Source organism: Alosa alosa, chromosome 21, assembly GCF_017589495.1.
Source record: "Alosa alosa isolate M-15738 ecotype Scorff River chromosome 21, AALO_Geno_1.1, whole genome shotgun sequence".
NCBI lineage: Eukaryota > Metazoa > Chordata > Actinopteri > Clupeiformes > Clupeidae > Alosa > Alosa alosa.
The window spans coordinates 29,884,702-29,904,701 of NC_063209.1; the positions used below are offsets into that span (position 1 = coordinate 29,884,702).

Below are 20,000 nucleotides of genomic sequence, written 5' to 3' on the forward strand. Positions count from 1 at the left end.
GGGGGGGGGAGAGAGAGAGAGAGGGACAGAAAGATAGAGGGATAGAGCGATAGAAGAGAGAAGTATACAAGACGGCATCAAATATAACTGCCCCGGTCAAGGAGTGGAGAGAGGGGGGGGGTAGAGAGAGAGAGAGAGAGAGAGAGAGAGAGAGGGGTGAGAGAGAGAGAGAGAGAGAGAGAGAGAGAGAGGGAGAGGGGTAGAGAGAGGGAGAGGGGGTAGAGAGAGAGGGGTAGAGAGAGAGAGAGGTAGAGAGAGAGAGAGAGAGAGAGGGGGGTAAAGAGAGAGAGAGGGTGGGAAAGATAAGGAGAGAGATGGAGAGAGAGAGGACAGACTATACTACTACCCCCATCAGATACTATACTACCCCATCAGACTATACTACTACCCCCATCAGATACTATACTACCCCATCAGACTATACTACTACCCCCCATCAGATACTATACTACCCCATCAGACTATACTACTACCCCCCCATCAGATACTATACTACCCCATCAGACTATACTACCCCCATCAGATACTATACTACCCCATCAGACTATACTACTACCCCCATCAGATACTATACTACCCCATCAGACTATACTACTACCCCCATCAGATACTATACAACCCCATCAGACTATACTACTACCCCCCCATCAGATACTATACTACCCCATCAGACTATACTACCCCCCCCATCAGATACTATACTACCCCATCAGACTATACTACTACCCCCATCAGATACTATACTACCCCATCAGACTATACTACTACCCCCCCATCAGATACTATACTACCCCATCAGACTATACTACTACCCCCCCATCAGATACTATACTACCCCATCAGACTATACTACTACCCCCCCATCAGATACTATACTACCCCCATCAGACTATACTACTACCCCCATCAGATACTATACTACCCCATCAGACTATACTACCACACCCCACCCCATCAGATACTATACTACCCCATCAGACTATACTACCCCCATCAGACTATACTACCCCTCATTAGACTATACCCCCCATCAGATACTATACTACCACCCCCCCATCAGAGACTATACTACCACCCATCAGAGACTATACTACCTCCCCCCATCCGAGACAAGAGCTCACAGAGAACCAACACAGATAGAACATCTCACATAGAACATCTCACATAGAACATCTCACAGATAGAACATCTCACAGATAGAACAGCTCACAGATAGAACATCTCACATAGAACATCTCACAGATAGAACATCTCACAGATAGTGCATCTCACATAGAACATCTCACAGAAGTGGATTCTGGTGCATTTAGTGATTGAATGAGAGTGTGTGTGATCAAGTGAGGGAGTGTGTGAGGGAGTGTGTGTGATCAAGTGAGGGAGTGTGTGTGAGAGTGTGTGTGATCTGCTGAGAGTGTATGAGAGAGTGTGTGTGATCAAGTGAGGGAGTGTGTGTAGTCTAGTGCGAGAGTGTGAGAGTGTGTGAGAGTGAGTGACATTGTGTGTGTGTGTGTGTGTGTGTGTGTGTGTGTGTGATCTAGTGAGAGTGTGCGATCTAGTGAGAGAGTGTGTGAGATTGTGTGTGAGTGTGAGTGTGTGAGTGATCTCGTGAGAGTGTGTGTGTGTGTGTGTGTGTGAAAGTGAGTGATCTAGTGAGAGTGTGTGTGAGAGTGAGGGAGATTGTATGTGTGTGTGTGTGTGTGTGTGTGAGTGTGTGTGTGTGTGAGTGTGTGTGTGTGAGAGAGTTTGTGTGTGTGTGTGTGTGTGTGTGTGTGTGTGTCTGTGTGTGTGTGAGTGTGTGTGAGTGTGTCTGTGTGTGTGTGTGTATCGACAGCATGTCCTGTTTCCTCTGTAGATTAGAGCTGTAACTGCATTAATACAGAGTTTATTGATTTAGTCATCATTACTGGACATAAGTATCAGCAACAATGTACCCAAACACACACACACACACACACACACACACACACACACACACACACACACACACACACACACACACAAACACACACACACACACAGACACACACACAAACTAACAAACTTGGTGTTCTAGAAGATTAATTTTCTTGGTGTGTGTGTGTGTGTGTGTGTGTGGGTGCAATTGAATAATAACACATTTTATGTTGGAGCAGATGAGGGGTGTAGGGATGACAAGGAGTTTAGGGTGAGGGGATATTGGCATGTGTCCTCTAAAGGTGAGCAGTAGGATATTGGCATGTGTCCTTTTAAGGTGAGCAGTAGGATATTGGCATGTGTCCTTTTAAGGTGAGCAGTAGGATATTGGCATGTGTCCTTTTAAGGTGAGCAGTAGGATATTGGCATGTGTCCTCTAAAGGTGAGCAGTAGGATATTGGCATGTGTCCTTTAAAGGTGAGCAGTAGGATATTGGCATGTGTCCTTTTAAGGTGAGCAGTAGGATATTGGCATGTGTCCTCTAAAGGTGAGCAGTAGGATATTGGCATGTGTCCTTTTAAGGTGAGCAGTAGGATATTGGCATGTGTCCTCTAAAGGTGAGCAGTAGGATATTGGCATGTGTCCTTTTAAGGTGAGCAGTAGGATATTGGCATGTGTCCTTTAAAGGTGTCCCTTAACCCTCTAACCACCCAAGTCACAATATTGCAACAAGCGTCATTACTGAATAAAACAGACAATAGACCCGAGTACAGTGTCAAATCTCATTTGTACTCTTGACCACTAGTTGGCAGACATCCAGAGCTTCAATTGTTTGTGAAAGTTTTTAGGAAGTACGCGAAAAACTCACGTTTTTTTTTCTTCTATAACGCGGAAGTGATGCGGGCCATAGTTTTGCACAAATTGAAGCAGAAATACACCAAATGTTGAAAAAAAAATATTCATGTGTGATGAAGTCTTGGGTCTGTTATTCACCTACTCTGATTCTGAAGGAAAATATCTGCCTTTTGGAGAATATGATCGATCGTCTATTGACTGATAGTCACGGAGCGTCTGTGAATGGAGGTGCGTCTTTGTCTCAGTGTCCACTAAGCATACCATGCTTATTTCGACCCTCTGCCCAACATAGCTGGAGGTGCCAGTGGCAATAGTGATGATAGTGTCCGTAATGGACGTGGTATAGACAGCAGGGGTTGTAAAAATAGGGCTCTAAAAAACATCAAAGTCACCCGCGATAGGAACTTACATTACATTTTTTTTACATTACATTACATTTGGCTGACGCATTTTTAGCCAAAGCGACTTACAACATGGTAAACAGTTTAAGTTTTAGAGCAGTTCTCAACAATTTTAGGACAATTTAAAAAACATTATATTCTTAGTACAGTAAGAATAAGTGCATCAGTGAGTGCTGTTTTTAACAGTTACTTGTCAGTTTAAGACGGCTGGTGAGTGCTAGGATCAGCACGACTTGTTGTAAGTGTTGCTATGAGAGGAGATGTTCTCTAAAGAGCTGGGTCTTCAGGAGTTTTTTGAAAATGGAGAGGGATGTCTCTGCCCTTGTAGGAACTGGTAGTGTGTTCCACCAACGAGGAACAACAGATGAGAAAAGTTTGGATTGGCCTGAGTGTACCGGTGGTAGAGCTAGACGTTGTTCGTCTGAGGAGCACAGCAGTCTGGAGGTAGCGTATGTCTGTATGTGGGCATTCAAGTAGGTGGGAGCAGAACCCAAGACTACTTTGTAGGCAAGCGTTAGAGCCTTGAATTTAATGCGGGGCCATAGGTAGCCAGTGTAGCTGGATGAGCAGCGGGTAACATGTGCCCTTTGGGTTGGTTGTAGACCAGGCGCCCGCCCGCGTTCTGGATCATCTGAAGTGGTTTCACTGGCGCAGGCTGGGAGACCTGTCAGGAGGGTGTTGCAGTAGTCGAAGTCGGAGGTGACTATTGCCTGAACCAGAAGTTGGGTAGCATCTTGAGTCAAATAAGTCCTGATTTTCCGTGATGTTGTAGAGTGCTAAACGGCATGACCGGGCGACTGAGGCAACATGATCTGAGAAGTTTAGTTAGTTGTCGAGAACAACTCCTAGATTTCTTGCAGTCCTGGTAGGTGAAACAGACAGGGAGTCAAATTTGATGTTGATGTCGTGGTGTATGGTAGGTTTAGCTGGGAGGACCAGCAGTTCAGTCTTTGAGAGGTTCAGCTGGAGGTGGTGTGCCTTCATCCATGTAGCTATGTCTGAGACGCAATCCGAGATCCGTGCTGAAACCAAGGGGTCATCAGGTGGAAAGGACAGATAGAGCTGTGTGTCGCCTGCATAGCAGTGGTATGAGAAGCCATGCGAGCGGATAATCTGTCCCAAGGAGGTGGTGTAGATAGCAAAGAGAAGGGGCCCAGCACTGAACCCTGGGGACCCTGTGGTGAGATGGTGAGGTGCAGATAGCTGACCAAGCCATGATCGCTAAACGAAGCGTCCTGTGAGGTAGGATTCAAACCAGGAGAGAGCAGAACCAGAGATTCCCATGTTAGCGTGTATAGAGAGAAGGATGCGGTGATTAACCATTGTCAAAGGCAGCCCGATAAGTCAAGCAGAATGAGTACTGATGACCGAAAGCAGTCAGCCCTGGCTTCTTTAAGGCTTCTGTTACAGACAGCAGAGCCGTTTCGTAGAGTGGCGCTTTTTGAACCCAGACTGATTTGGATCCAGAAGGTTGTTCTGTGAAAGGAAGTCAGAGACCTGTTTTGAGACTGCTCGTTCAATGCCTTTGGATAGAAAAAGGCAGGAGTGAGACAAGGCTGTAGTTCTCGACTTGAGTAGGGTTGAGAGAAGCTTTCTTAAATAACGGTGTTACTCAGGCCATTTTGAACGCTGTTGGAAATGTGCGGAGGAGGTTAGCGCAGGCATTGATCACATGTGTGATAGCTGGGCGATGGTCATTGATGGACTGAAGTAGGTTCAGTAGGTATAGGGTCCAGCGAGCATGTGGTAGGACGGCTGCATGTCAAGAGTCTAGATACTTCACTCTCGACTTCACTTACTTGACCAGGCTACTTTATTGTATAGTAGCATAGGGTTTGTGGTTATAGTAATAGTTTACTATTGTTGGTTTACATGTGACTGTTTTCCTGTTCATTTGTTATGTGGGTGAAATGACAAAAAAAGTAAGTAAAACTGCTCAAATATGTTCAACATCTAGTATTTACTGAAATGTGCATAATTCACGGTGGTTACCATCCAGTGACGTCATAATATGCTAAATAGATTAGTAAATTTACCCCCTTTTTAAACTTTTGTTCATACTCAATGATTTTCACATTTACAGTAGGACTTTATCTCTGACCACTTTTAAGCCATGGCCTTTTGAAATTTTGATGTGAAAAATCCTATTTAAACCCTGGCGGCTAAAGGGTGAGCAGTAGGATATTAGCATGTGTCCTTTAAAGGGGGCAGTAGGATATTGTCATGTGTCCTTTAAAGGTGAACAGTAGGATATTAGCATGTGTCCTTTAAAGGTGAGCAGTAGGATATTGGCATGTGTCCTTTAAAGGAGGGCAGTAGGATATTAGCATGTGTCCTTTAAAGGGTGCAGTAGGATATTGTCATGTGTCCTTTAAAGGGGGGCAGTAGGATATTGGCATGTGTCCTTTGTTGAATCGGAAGGCCGTGAAGCTGGATGAGGAGTGGTCAGTGGATTTGATAATATGTGAGTGAGAGCGAATGTCTATATTAATGGTATTGCATATAAGGCGTGTGAGTGCAGTGTTTCCGCTAGATTTTTTTTTAACAGTGGCAGCAGCCCAAGTTGGCCAAGTTTTGCTTTAATCTAATTTACCTTTGTTACTGCCAGTCATTGCTTTTTTACTGCGTCGATTCACGATTGAGTGTGCATCTACTGTAACAGCGGTGTCTTCGCAGAGACATCCACTCTCCAGTTTCATTTTTGCTGTTGTTGTGAGCGAGCTAATAGGCTACGATATGGGAAATATTTTCAATACGATCAGCTCCAGAAATGAATGGGTTTACTTTAGCCTGTGCTACACCTTTCCACCAAAGTTGTGCGAAAATTTTAGTTTTTGCGATGTTGACAAACATGCGTAGCACATGGAAGCTCTTGATAGCGCATGCCACTAACGTCTATAAAAACAATATATTTATGGAATAAAACTAGACAGGTACAGACAGGAATTAGCATTGCTGTTTATTGTTAAACTGCAATTTTCAGCAACCAGCGGAGGGCATTTAGCCTACTATGCTTCCGGACAATATTTTGCGTCTCCCCTAATTCTGAAGCAGTGGCACCGAGGAAACACTGAGAAGAAAGTTAATGTTTTAAATAGGCTACATCAATACAGTATATATAATATGTGAAGTGAAACTAGACGGGCCATAATAACCTCTGACTAGTTTTAGGCTACTTATTGTTAAATTGCAATGTGAGCGGCAGCCAGCAGGGGAGGATACGTCGGCAGCATTATTTAAAAAGCAACTGCAACTACATTGTGCATCTGCCCTGATTCTGATACCATGGCGGTATTAATTAAACCATGGCGGGCCGTCATGCTGATATCAGACATGGGCAGTATTTTAATTATATGTATTTTAAATACTTATTTAATTACTTTAGCGTATTTTGGAATTTGTATTTTGCAGGATTGGAAAAAATCTAATGTAGTTTGTAACTAAATACTTCTCTAATTCTCTAATAAGAGACATTTCATCACTCAGTTAAATACACAACCATTGCAATAAGATATGCTTATCATAGTCCGGGAGCCAAAGGCCAGAATCATGGGGAACCTGTTTTGTTTTCTTTGTTGTTTCTTGTTGCCTAGGGGCTACTCCATAAGAACAGGGTGGGTGCCCAGTGATATCCCTTGGGCAATTGTCCATACAAATACTAATTTCATTACCCTTTTGGAAGGATAGCGTAAAATGTAAAGGGAGAACATTAGGACATGGACCCCATATGATGACCTTTGACCCCATGACCTCGAGTACCTAATAGCTGATGTTCATTCTCACTACAGGACAGTATTAAAACCACTTAATGGATTTGACATGAGGATTTATGCCAGGGATAACATCTGCCGAGGTATGCAGAAATAATACAGGAGACGGACACCAAGACCACCCCGATGCAGAAAGAGTTATCTCCACCAAGTTAATTAGTTCTGTATATCGGGACACCTTACAGGATGTTATTCTGTTTGTCCCCCATGTTGCCAGTCATGTATGTAGGCAATAGGTATGCATTTATAGTGCAAAAAGGGAAATGCAGTTCAGTTTAAAAAGAGGTCGACCTGTTCAATTTGTCGTTCTACATTGATTGGTTACGGAAATGATAGTGGGTAGTATGCCATGTCAGTGGTTCTCAACTGGTCTGACTTTGGGACCCACAATTTCCCATTTTCATAAAGTTGCGACCCATATATATATATTTTTAGCGTTCAAGACAATGGATATGGTGAGCTACATGGTAAGACAAGCGAAGTGCCTGTAGGCCTACTTGTTTGGCATTAGCCTACATTTGTGAAGTCTTCAACTCTTGATGTCACCTTTCAAAGTACTCGACAGGTTTGACTTTGACAGGGGTGCCTTGTTTCCATGTGGCATTTTAGTTTTGATGGTTTCATGCTCTCATGTGCCAGCCATCTACTGCACACCACACAATGGGGTTTCTGTCCTATTTTGTCCTCAGTTGAAGTGAATCCATATCCGAGCCTACTGTAGGCTACTTCAAATATACAGAATAGCAGCCTACTTCCGTTTACCACTAAAATGATCTCTAACATGACCTGTCACATATACATTGTCTATGTCCATGGCAATGACTGATATGTAGGCTACGAATAAAGTTTATCAAAATAAAGGTCCAATATTAGATCTGATAAGGTAGCATTTTAAATTGCCGATTTCTTATTTATTTTTAACCACAAGCTGTGCGACCCACCCAGAACGGTTCCGCGACCCACTTTTGGGTCCCGACCCACCAGTTAGGAAACACTGTGCTATGTTACAGTTGATTCCACTGTTGCGAAGTTTGCTTCTTGTAAGTTCAATCATCAATATGGGATGCTGTTTAAAAAAATTTACCAGATCTACTTCATAGGAGCACCAATGTACAGAATTAATAGCCCTCTGCCAGCCAATCAGAAAATAGTATTTCTTGTCTTAGTCTAGTCATGATTTCATGAACCCAGAAATGTTGGGTACCCTAAAGTTTTATTGCAGAAATGTCATCTATAGGTCTAGTGGGTGGAATTCAACTTGGTTGCCTAAAGTTGCACTTTGGGCAATTTGCATAATTAGCATAAATAGGCAATTAAGGCGAGGCAGTACAGGTGAATAGGGTAAAAAAATTAAATAATAGATATCACCATGAAACTTTCTGAGTTGATTACTTATGTTAAGATGAGAAAAACATGTATTGCATGTTTTTTATATTTTAATGTTTACATATGCAAATGAGGCCCTATCTCATTAAAAATGCTCTAATTTGCATACACACAAAAGCAGATAATGTGATAAAGCCAGGCTCAAAATTATTTTTCCAAGGTAAACATTTATACTTTGGGGTGAGTTGGTGAAAACCTTTAAGAAACTTGGTAAGGAGGCAGTGTTGACCATGGACAGACAGATTAAGAAATTAAGTGTGCCATGCAAATTAGAAAAGCACTCGAGAGTGCAGACCTCCAGTTTAAAACATAACCGCCTCCTGGATCCAGACGGTGATCCGGATCACACAAACAGACAAACAAACCCCGATGAAAACATAACCTCCTTGGTGGAGGTAATAACTATATAACAGCATGCACACACACAAACCCACAAGAACTATATACATTATGCAAAATAACCATATCCAGCATGCACATGTACACAAATGCACAATAACTATATACAAGAACTATATACAACATGCAAAATAACTATATAACAGTATGCACACACACAAACCCACAAGAACTATATACAATATGCAAAATAACTATATCCAGCATGCACACGTACACAAATGCACAAGAACTATATACAACATGAAAAATAACTATATACAGCGTGCACATACACACAAACCCACAAGAACTATATACAATATGCAAAATAACTATATCCAGCATGCACACGTACACAAATGCACAATAACTATATACAAGAACTATATAGAACATGCAATGCGCGCACGCACACACACACACACACACACACACACACACACACACTGTAAACTATATAACTATATTATGCACACACACACACACACACACACATATTTAACAACAACCACACAATCCCACTCAATAGCCTTCACCATCTTCATCATTTCTTTTCTCATTCCCTTCAGTCTCATCATCTTCTTGATCTTTATCTGAATGTATTGGGATTGCAGCAGCGGACCTCACCCCCTTCACACTTGCAGTAGTCAGTGCAGCTGAGACTTGCAGCATGGCAGCTGCAGTTTCCTTTGCTGCAGGCTTTCAATGTGCTGCAGCTACAGCTGGTGACATCAAGCAAATTTACTGGAGCCACTGCCTGAATGGCAAGAGCGGGCATGACAGCCCCTTCACTAGCAACCTCCCACTCAAACTGTGTGATGTCTCTGGCCTCTGCAGGAGGCTCTCTCTGACCTGCAGCCTTCCACCATGGCATGTGTGCTCTTGGTTCCATTTGGACTTGAAATGTAGAGGTCTGCCCAGCTGAATATGGGGCCCATTCCTGGTCTCAATACCAAGTTGAATTCCACCCACTAGGCCTATAGATGACATTTCTGCAATAAAACTTTAGGGTACTCAACATTTCTGGGTTTACTATTAGGCCTATAGGGATCACGACTAGACTATCTCTTGGGGATACGTTTTCAATAATATGCCTTGTAGTTTCTTTTTAAAAAGTTGGTACACCATGATTATTGTGTGGATATTTTTGTATTTTCAAATGACTAATTACTTGTATTTTAATTAAATACATTTTTCACATCAGTATTTTGTATTTTATTTTGTTACATTTTATGATCCAGTATTTGTAGTTTGTAACAAAATAGTTTTTAATGTATTTGTGCCCACCTCTGGCTGAAATAAACGTAGAGGATACACTGGAGTGAGTGAGTGTGTGTGTGTGTGTGTGTGAGAGAGAGAGAGAGTAAATTATGTCTGCTAGAGAGTGTGTGTGTGTGTGTGAGAGAGAGAGAGAGAGTAAATGATGTCTGCTAGAGAGTGTGTGTGTGTGAGTGTGTGTGGGAGTATATTTATAGTATTGTATATAATGTGTGTGAGTGAGAGTGTGTGTGAGTATATTCATAGTATTGTATATAATGTGTGTGAGTGAGAGTGTGTGTATACTCCAGGCTGGTAAACCCCAGGCTGTGTCTCATTGACAGTGGATCTGTGCAGCCGTTGGTTGTGTTGAACACACCGCTCTGTCTGCCATCGTGTAAAGCTCCAAGCCGGATAAGAGATAGTTATTGGATCCTGTCATTATAAAGCCCACCCCATGCCGGATAAGAGATAGTGATTGGATCCTGTCATTATAAAGCCCGCCCCATGCCGGATAAGAGATAGTGATTGGATCCTGGGTCAATGGGTTTCTTTCCAGACGGGCCTGCAGAGCAAAATCTGCTAACAGGTTCGTCTGGTTTGACCCAGGCCATGCATATTCATGATATTGTATCTAACGTGTGTGTGTGTGTGTGTGTGTGTGTGTTTATGGTATTGCAAGGTGTGTGAGTGAGTGTGTGTGTGTGTGTTTATGGTATTGTAAGGTGTGTGAGTGAGTGTGTGTGTATAATGTTGTGTGTGTGTGTGTGTGTGTGTGTGTGTGTGTGTGTGTGTGTGTGTGTGAGGTGTGTGTGTGTGTATGTATAAGTGTTTCTGTGTAATGGTTGTGTTTTTTTTCATGGAAGTCAGCAGGTGTTTCTCTCAGTTTGAACTGTTGAGTACTCCCACTGCTTTGTTCTGACTGTGTGTGTATGTGTGTGTGTGTGTCTGTGTGTGTGTCGATCAGTTGCAGCAAACAGGTGGCACACACACCTGCCCTTCTGTCCTGTTAACTGGTGCAGCACAGCCAGCCGCTGATAGAGGTGAGTGTGTCCCTCACACACACACACACACACACACACCTGTTCAACACACACACACACACACACACACACACACACACACGCCTGTTCAACACACACACACCTGTTCAACACACACACACACACACACACACACACACACACACACACACACACCTGTTCAACACATACACACACACACACACACACACCTGTTCAACAACACACACACACACACACACACACACACACACACACACACCTGTTCAACACACACACACACACACACCTGTTCAACACACACACACCTGTTCAACACACACACACACACCTGTTCAACACACACACACACACACCTGTTCAACACACACACCTGTTCAACACACACACACACACACACACACACACACACACACACACCTGTTCAACACACACACACACACACACACACACACACACACACACACACACACACCTGTTCAACACACACACCTGTTCAACACACACACACACACCTGTTCAACACACACACCTGTTCAAACACACACACACGCACACCTGTTCAACACACACACACACACACATACACACACCTGTTCAATACACACACACACACACACACACACACACCTGTTCAACACACACACACACACACATTACACACACACACACACACACCTGTTAACAACACACACACTTGTTAACAACATTACACACACACACACCTGTTCAACACACACACACACACCTGTTCAACACACACACCTGTTCAACACACACACACACACCTGTTCAACACACACACCTGCTTAACACACACACACACACACCTGTTCAACACACACACACACACACACACACACGCATTAACACACACACACACAACACACACACCTGTTCAACACACACACACTCACACCTGTTCAACACACACACACACACACACACACACACCTGTTCAATCACTACACACACACAATACACACACACACTAATATATTCACTACACAACACACACACACCTGTTCAACACTAATACACACCTGTTCAAACACACACAATTAATCTTGTTCAACACTAATAATAATAATAATAATAATAATACACCCTGTTCAACACAACACACCTGTTCAACAATAGCTACACACACACACACATACACAGCAACCCATTCTCAACACATCATGTTCAATACTAATAACCTGTTCAACACTGTTCAATATATACACAATAACAAACACAATACACACCTGTTCAACACACAATATTACATACACAACAACACATACATACACACACACACACACACAAACACACACACACATTACATTAATTTGTTCAATACACATTACACACACCTTGTTCTCAACTTGTTCAACATATACACACACACACACAATTCCTGTTCAACACACACACACACACACACACACAACATTTAATACACACAATAATACACCTTGTTCAACACACACACACACACACACACTCTGTTCAATAGTTAACACACACACACCCTGCTCAATACACACACACACACACACACACACCTGTTCAACACACACACACACACACACACAACACACACACACACACACACACACACACCTTGTTCAATATTACTACACACACACATTTTGTTCAACACACACACACACACACATTACACCTGTTCAACACATACACACATACACACACACACACACACACATTTGTTCAACAATACACACACACACACACTTGTTCAACACACACACCTGTCTAACACACACACACACACACACAACCTGTTCCAACACACACACACACACACCTGTTCAACATACACACACACACCTGTTCTTAACACACACCTGTTTCAACACACACACACACACACATTTGTTCAACACACACACACACACACACACACACATTACACACACATGCACACACACACACACACACACACCTGTTCCAACATATTACACCTGTTCAACACACACATTACTACACTTGTTCAATACATACACACACACACACACACACACACACATTAATAACACAAACACACACACACACATTAACACGACACACACACACACACCTGTTCAACACACACACCTGTTCAACACACACACACACACACCTGTTCAACACACACACACCTGTTCAACACACACACACACACACACACACACACCTGTTCCAACACACACACACACACCTGTTCAACACAACACACACACACACACACACCTGTTCAACACACACACACACACACCTGTTCAACACACACCCCTGTTCAACACACACACCTGTTCAATACACACACACACACACCTGTTGAACACACACACCTGTTCAACACCACACACACCTGTTCAACACACACACACACACACACACACACACACACACACACACACACACACACACACACACACACACCTGTTCAACACTGCTGTCCAGTAAGCGTGCTCTTAGCCCTGCACCCAAATGAGTCCTTGTTATCACAGCATCACAGTTCGGACGCGCTCCCTAGAGCAGCCCAGCCCCGCCCGGCGTGCTGTTTGAACACACACACACGCACACACACGCGCGCGAGCGCACGCACGCACGCACACACGCACACACACACACACACACACACACACACACACCTGTTGCTATTGCTTGAATGCTATTTGAATGTTAGTGCTGTTTTAAGAGCAGGATGAACCTCACAGTAAAGTGTTCTGGAATTACCTCTCCTTCTCTCTCTCTCTATCACTCTGTCTCTCTCTCTCTCTCTTGCGCTCTTTCTCTATCCCTCTCTCCCTTCTTGTGTGATTCTGTTCTCCAGAGCACAGTGAGAGTGTGTGTGAGAGTGTGTGTGAGAGTGTGTGTGAGCCAGACGTATCTGGAGAGGGAGGAAACAGAGTTCCGTTCCACAGGAAGGAGTTGTGGCTTTACAGCAAGAAACACGAAGCAGGGTCAGTTACAATCCTGTGTGTGTGTAACTCTGTGTCTGTGTGTGTGTGTGTAAGTGTGAAAATGTCTGTGTGTGTATGTGTGTGTGTATGTGTGTGTGTGTGTGTGTGTGTGTGTGTGTGTGTGTGTGTGTGTGTGTAAGTGCATACCCATGTGTTTTTATGACATTTCTGTGTCAGGTGAGACTGTGCAGGAGCAATGTTGTTTAGATTAGCTGCTGAAGGCTCTCCAGCAGTTCCTGCACACACACACACACACACACACACTCACACACACACACACAAACACACACACACACACACAATATAACATAATGCTTACCACATGCCTTTGTACGCATGCACACATGGATTCAAAGTACACACACACACACACACACACACACACACACACACACACACACACACTCACATACACATAGACATACACACACAGACATACACACACACATACAATTTGGAGTACGAGAAAGCTGTTGTATTGAATCATATCATTGGTCTCCATAGATCAACAGCCTACTGGGACCAGGCATCATACGACAGACAAAGGAGCCAATCAGCACAGCCGGATAGAGAGGGGAGCCAATCAGCACAGCCGGATAGAGAGGGGAGCCAATCAGCACAGCCAGACCAAAGTGGGTGGAGTCAAGAGTCACAGTGCCAGTCTTCAGTAAAGGTGACAACAGAAATGCACATTTATACACACACCTGCACACACATACACACACACACACCCACAAACACACACACACACACACACACACAAAACAAACACACACACACACACACACACACACACCTACACACACACACACACACCTACACACACACCTACACACACACACACACTTACATGCACACACAAACACATAAATAGACAGAAATACACCTGTACATGCACACACACACATAGCAGGCAGTGTTACACACACACACACACTACGCACACACACACATTGCAAGCAGTGTCACACACACACACACACACACAACACACACACACACACACACACACACACACACACACACAGTAAGCAGTGTTAGGGAGTGACACCACGGGGAGGGATACTGTTCCATACCTCTCCAGGCTAACTGGACCTGCATATGTCGCAATTATTTGACTTTATACACAGACATTCAAGACTGGCAGCCTTTAACTCCTTTACTCCCCTCACAAGCACGCCATATGGCAACTGTGGTAAGGAAAAACTCCCATATTCCAGGAAGAAACTTGAGCAGAACCTGACTTAATAGGGGGAGCCCATCTGTTTCTGGTTGATGCGCCTCCAATGGCAGCAGATGTAGAATAATCTGAAAAAGTAGTCTACAGGATAAGATGAGTTAATTAAAGGTTTTCCTATACAGGTATGTTTTCAGATCTTTCAAAAAAAGCATCAAGCTTGCCCTGATGGTCTTTGATGGGAGTGATGAACTGGTGAACGCTTAGCAGTCTCATAATTCTCTCAAACGCTAGTGTTAGCAGTCTCATACCTCTAAACGCTTAGCAGTCTCATACTCCTCTAAACGCTTAGTGTTAGTAGTCTCTAAACGCTTAGTGCTAGTAGCCTTACATTCTCTAAACGCTAGCTGTCTCATGCTCCTCTAAATGCTAGTGTTAGCAGTCTCATACTCCTCTAAGCTAGTGTTGCTTGGTCTCATACTCCTCTAAGCTAGCAGTCTCCTTACTCCTCTAGCGCTGGTGTTGGCAGTCTCCTCCTAAGCGCTGGTGTTAGCAGTCTCATACTCCTCTAGCTAGTGTTAGCAGTCCTCCTCTAGCGCTGGTGTTGGCAGTCTCATACTCACTCTAAGCGCTGGTGTTAGCAGTCATACTCCTCTAGCGCTGGTGTTGGCAGTCTCCTCTAGCTGGTGTTGGCAGTCTCATACTCCTCCTAGCTAGTGTTAGCAGTCTCCTCCTCTAGCGCTGGTGTTGGCAGTCTCATACTCCTCTAAGCGCTGGTGTTAGCAGTCTCATACTCCTCGCGCTGGTGTTAGCGGTCTCCTCTAAGCGCTGGTGTTGGCGGTCTCCTCTAGCGCTGGTGTTGGCAGTCTCATGCTCCTCCTGGCGCTGGTGTTAGCGGTCTCCTTGCTCCTCTAAGCAGCTGGTGTTAGCAGTCTCCTCCTCCTCTAACGCTAGTGTTAGCAGTCTCCTTACTCCTCTAGCGCTAGTGTTAGCAGTCTCATACTCCTCTAGCGCTGGTGTTAGCAGTCTCCTCTAAACGCTAGTGTTAGCAGTCCTCATACTCCTCTAGCGCTAGTGTTAGCAGTCTCCTCCTGGCAGCTAGTGTTAGCAGTCCTCCTCTAGCGCTGGTGTTGGCAGTCTCCTCCTGGCAGCTAGTGTTAGCAGTCTCATACTCCTCTAAACGCTAGTGTTAGCAGTCTCATACTCCTCTAAACGCTAGTGTTAGCAGTCTCCTCTAAACGCTAGTGTTAGCAGTCTCATACTCCTCTAAACGCTAGTGTTAGCAGTCTCATACTCCTCTAGCTAGTGTTGTGATCTCATACTCCTCTAGCGCTAGTGTTAGCAGTCTCCTCTAAGCGCTAGTGTTAGCGGTCTCCTCTAGCGCTGGTGTTGGCAGTCTCATACTCCTCCTAGCTGGTGTTAGCAGTCTCATACTCCTCCTAGCGCTGGTGTTAGCAGTCCTCCTCTAGTGCTAGCAGTCTCATACTCCTCCTAAGCGCTGGTGGCAGTCTCCTCTAAGCGCTGGTGTTGGCAGTCTCATGCTCCTCTAGCTAGTGTTAGCAGTCTCATACTCCTCTAAGCTAGTGTTAGCAGTCCTCATGCTCACTCTAGCGCTGGTGTTAGCAGTCTCCTCCTAGCGCTAGTGTTAGCAGTCTCCTTACTCCTCTAGCGCTAGTGTTAGCAGTCTCATACTCCTCTAAGCGGCTAGTGTTAGCAGTCTCATACTCCTCCTAGCTGGTGTTAGCAGTCTCCTCTAAGCGCTGGTGTTGTAGTCTCATACTCACTCTAAGCGCTGGTGTTAGCAGTCTCATGCTCACTCCTAAGCTAGTGTTAGCAGTCTCCTTACTCCTCCTAGCGTAGTGTTAGCAGTCTCATGCTCCTCCTAGCTGGTGTTAGCAGTCTCCTTACTCCTCTAGCGCTGGTGTTAGCAGTCTCATACTCCTCTAAGCGCTGTCTTCTGCACATCTCTCCTTTAAGGACTGGGCTTCCAGTCTTTTCCAGGGTGGGCTGCCCCCACCCCCCTCCCCCCAAGTCTGTGCTGAGATGCCCCCCTGAGACCCCCCTGAGCAGCCCCCGCTCCACCGGGTCTTCCTCAAAATAAACTTCCGCTGGCTGTTGGGTAAACACTCTGAGTGCAGCAGAAATAGGCTCTCTCTCACATCCCAGAGGGTGACACACACACACACACACACACACACACACACACACACACACACATATGCACTCATGCACATATACACACACACACATATGCACTCAAGCACACACATACACACACACACACACACACACATATGCACATACACACTGATTTTTCTGACTGTGTGTATGTGTTTGCGTGTGTGGTGTGAGTGTGTGTGTGTGTGTGTGTGTGTGTGTTCAGGAGGCGGAGCCAATCCCCTTCCTCTTCCCTCGAACCCGCTCTCGCCCCCCCCAGGCCCCCGCCATGCCCACGCTGCCCGAGGAGGAGGAGGACTCGCCCGACAGCAGCAGCAGCTCCCCCACATCAGTGAGCACACACACACACACACACACACACACTCGCCCGACAGCAGCAGCAGCTCCCCCACATCAGTGAGCACACACACACACACACACACACACACACACACTCACCCGACAGCACCAGCAGCTCCCCCACATCAGTGAGCACACACTCTCACACACACACACACACACCACACACACTCGCCCGACAGCACCAGCAGCACATCCAACATCAGTAACACACACATACACACACACACACACACACACTCGCCTGACAGCACCAGCAGCTCCCTCACATCAGTAACACACACACACACACACACTTGACACACATGTGTATACACACTCATACACATTATCATAATTCAACTGAAAATATGTTGTTTTGGTTGCTACATTTTTGACTTTAACAAGATGATAAATAGGTGAATTGTTATAGCTGTGTAGCCTACTGTATGGTTAGGACTGACTTGGGATGTTAAACTGATGGAAACAAAACAAACACAATGGAGAGGAGTTTTTGTGGAGTTTGGGAATTCCAAGTGATGCTCTGAGTGACGGGTCAGAAGAGATGCTGAAGTTAACATCAGACTCAGGTGCAATAATGTGCAGGGGATGAGTGTTCTCACACACCTGACTGAGTTACACACTCAGACTCCAACGTTGGCTAGCGTTAGCTTCCTGCCCCATAAACTAGGTTTGTGACTTGTGAAGCCAGATTTTTAGCCTTCTAAGATGATCTAAGATCTTGCTCCACACACAAGCTATTCAAACATGCCCACGCTCAGACACACACCTGCACCATGCTACAGATAGCTATTTAAACATGCCCATGCGAGCCCTGCACACACACACACACGCACGGACGCACACACACACACACACACACACACACACACACACACACACACACAGACACACACACACACACACACAGACACACACACACACACACACACACACACACACTGACTCTCTTCTGTGCCTGCTCTTCCTCTCTATCTGGAAGCTGCTCTCCTGCTCCCCCTGTTGGTGATCAAGCACACTGACTCCCCTGCTGATCCCAGCCTGGTCTGCACTCCCTAATATTCCACAGTGCACCCCAAACCTAGTCTTCTCTAATCTCCCCTAGTCTCCTCTAATCTCCCCTTGTCTCCTCAAATCTCCCCTAGTCTCCTCTAATCTCCCCTAGTCTTCCCCAGTCTCCCCAATCTCTAGTCTCCCCAATCTCCCCCAATCTCCTCTAATCTCCCTAGTCTCCCTCCTAGTCACCCCCTAGTCTCCCCTAGTGTCCTAGTCTCCCCTAGTCTCCCCTAGTCTCCTCTAATCTCCCCTAGTCTCCTCTAATCTCCCCTAGTCTTCCCCAGTCTCCCCAATCTCCCTAGTCTCCCCAATCTCCCTAGTCTCCTCAATCTCCTGGTCTCACTCTAATCTCCCCTAGTCTTCCCTAGTCTCCCCCAATCTCCCCTAGTCTCCTCTAATCTCCCCTAGTCTCCTCTAATCTCCCCTAGTCTCCCCTGGTGTCTAGTCTCCCCAATCTCCCTAGTCTCCCCTAGTCCCCTAGTCTCCCCCAATCTCCCCTAGTCTCCCCATTGTCCCTAGTCTCCCCTAGTCTCCCCTAGTCTCCTCTAATCTCCCCTAGTCTCCCCTAGTCTCCTCTAATCTCCTCAATCCCTACCAGTCCCCTCACACTACCTCCACAAGTGCACACACAACTCCACTGCTCGGGAGGGAATGTCCACTGGGTGGGCATGAGGTGAGGAAAGGTGGCATGAGGAGAGGAGAGGTGGGGTGGGCATGTGGGCATGAGGAGAGGAGGTGGGCATGAGGAGAGGAGAGGTGGGGTGGGCATGAGGAGAGGAGAGGTGGGCATGTGGGCATGAGGAGAGGAGAGGTGGGCATGAGGAGAGGAGGTGGGGTGGGCATGAGGAGAGGAGAGGTGGGGTGGGCATGAGGAGAGGAGGGTGGGCATGAGGAGAGGAGGAAATGGGCATGAGGAGGAGAGGAGGAGAGAGGAGAGTGGGGTGGGCATGAGGAGAGGAGGGTGGGGTGGGCATGAGGAGGGGTGGGCTGAGGAGGTGGGAGTGAGCATGAGGAGGAGGTGGGGTGAAGCATGAGGAGAGAGGTGGGCATCGAGGAGGTGGGCATGAGGAGGTGGGGTGAGGTGAGCATGGGGGAGAGGTGGGGTGGGCATGAGGAGAGGAGGGGTGGGCATGAGGAGAGGAGGGGTGGGGTGGGCATGAGGAGAGGAGAGGTGGGCATGAGGAGAGGGGTGGGCATGAGAGGAGGTGGGGTGGGCATGAGGAAGGAGAAGGTGGGCATGAGGAGGGGTGGGCATGAGGAGGTGGGGTGGGCATGAGAGAGAGGTGGGCATGAGCGGGCGGGGACAACTGTTCTGTTGGTGTTGGTTCTAC

At 45.8% G+C, this 20,000-nt stretch overlaps 1 protein-coding gene across 1 annotated transcript in view; it reads left to right on the plus strand.

Moving 5' to 3' along the window:
- The window catches only part of mrvi1 (murine retrovirus integration site 1 homolog), an 85,660-nt gene that overhangs the window by 17,308 nt on the left and 48,352 nt on the right, over nt 1–20,000 (plus strand). Inside the window, exons 4-7 of the mRNA XM_048230923.1 lie at nt 10,911–10,986; nt 13,790–13,919; nt 14,424–14,592; nt 17,480–17,605. Coding sequence (XP_048086880.1) covers nt 10,911–10,986; nt 13,790–13,919; nt 14,424–14,592; nt 17,480–17,605 — 501 coding nt within the window. The remainder of the gene's footprint in view (nt 1–10,910; nt 10,987–13,789; nt 13,920–14,423; nt 14,593–17,479; nt 17,606–20,000) is intronic.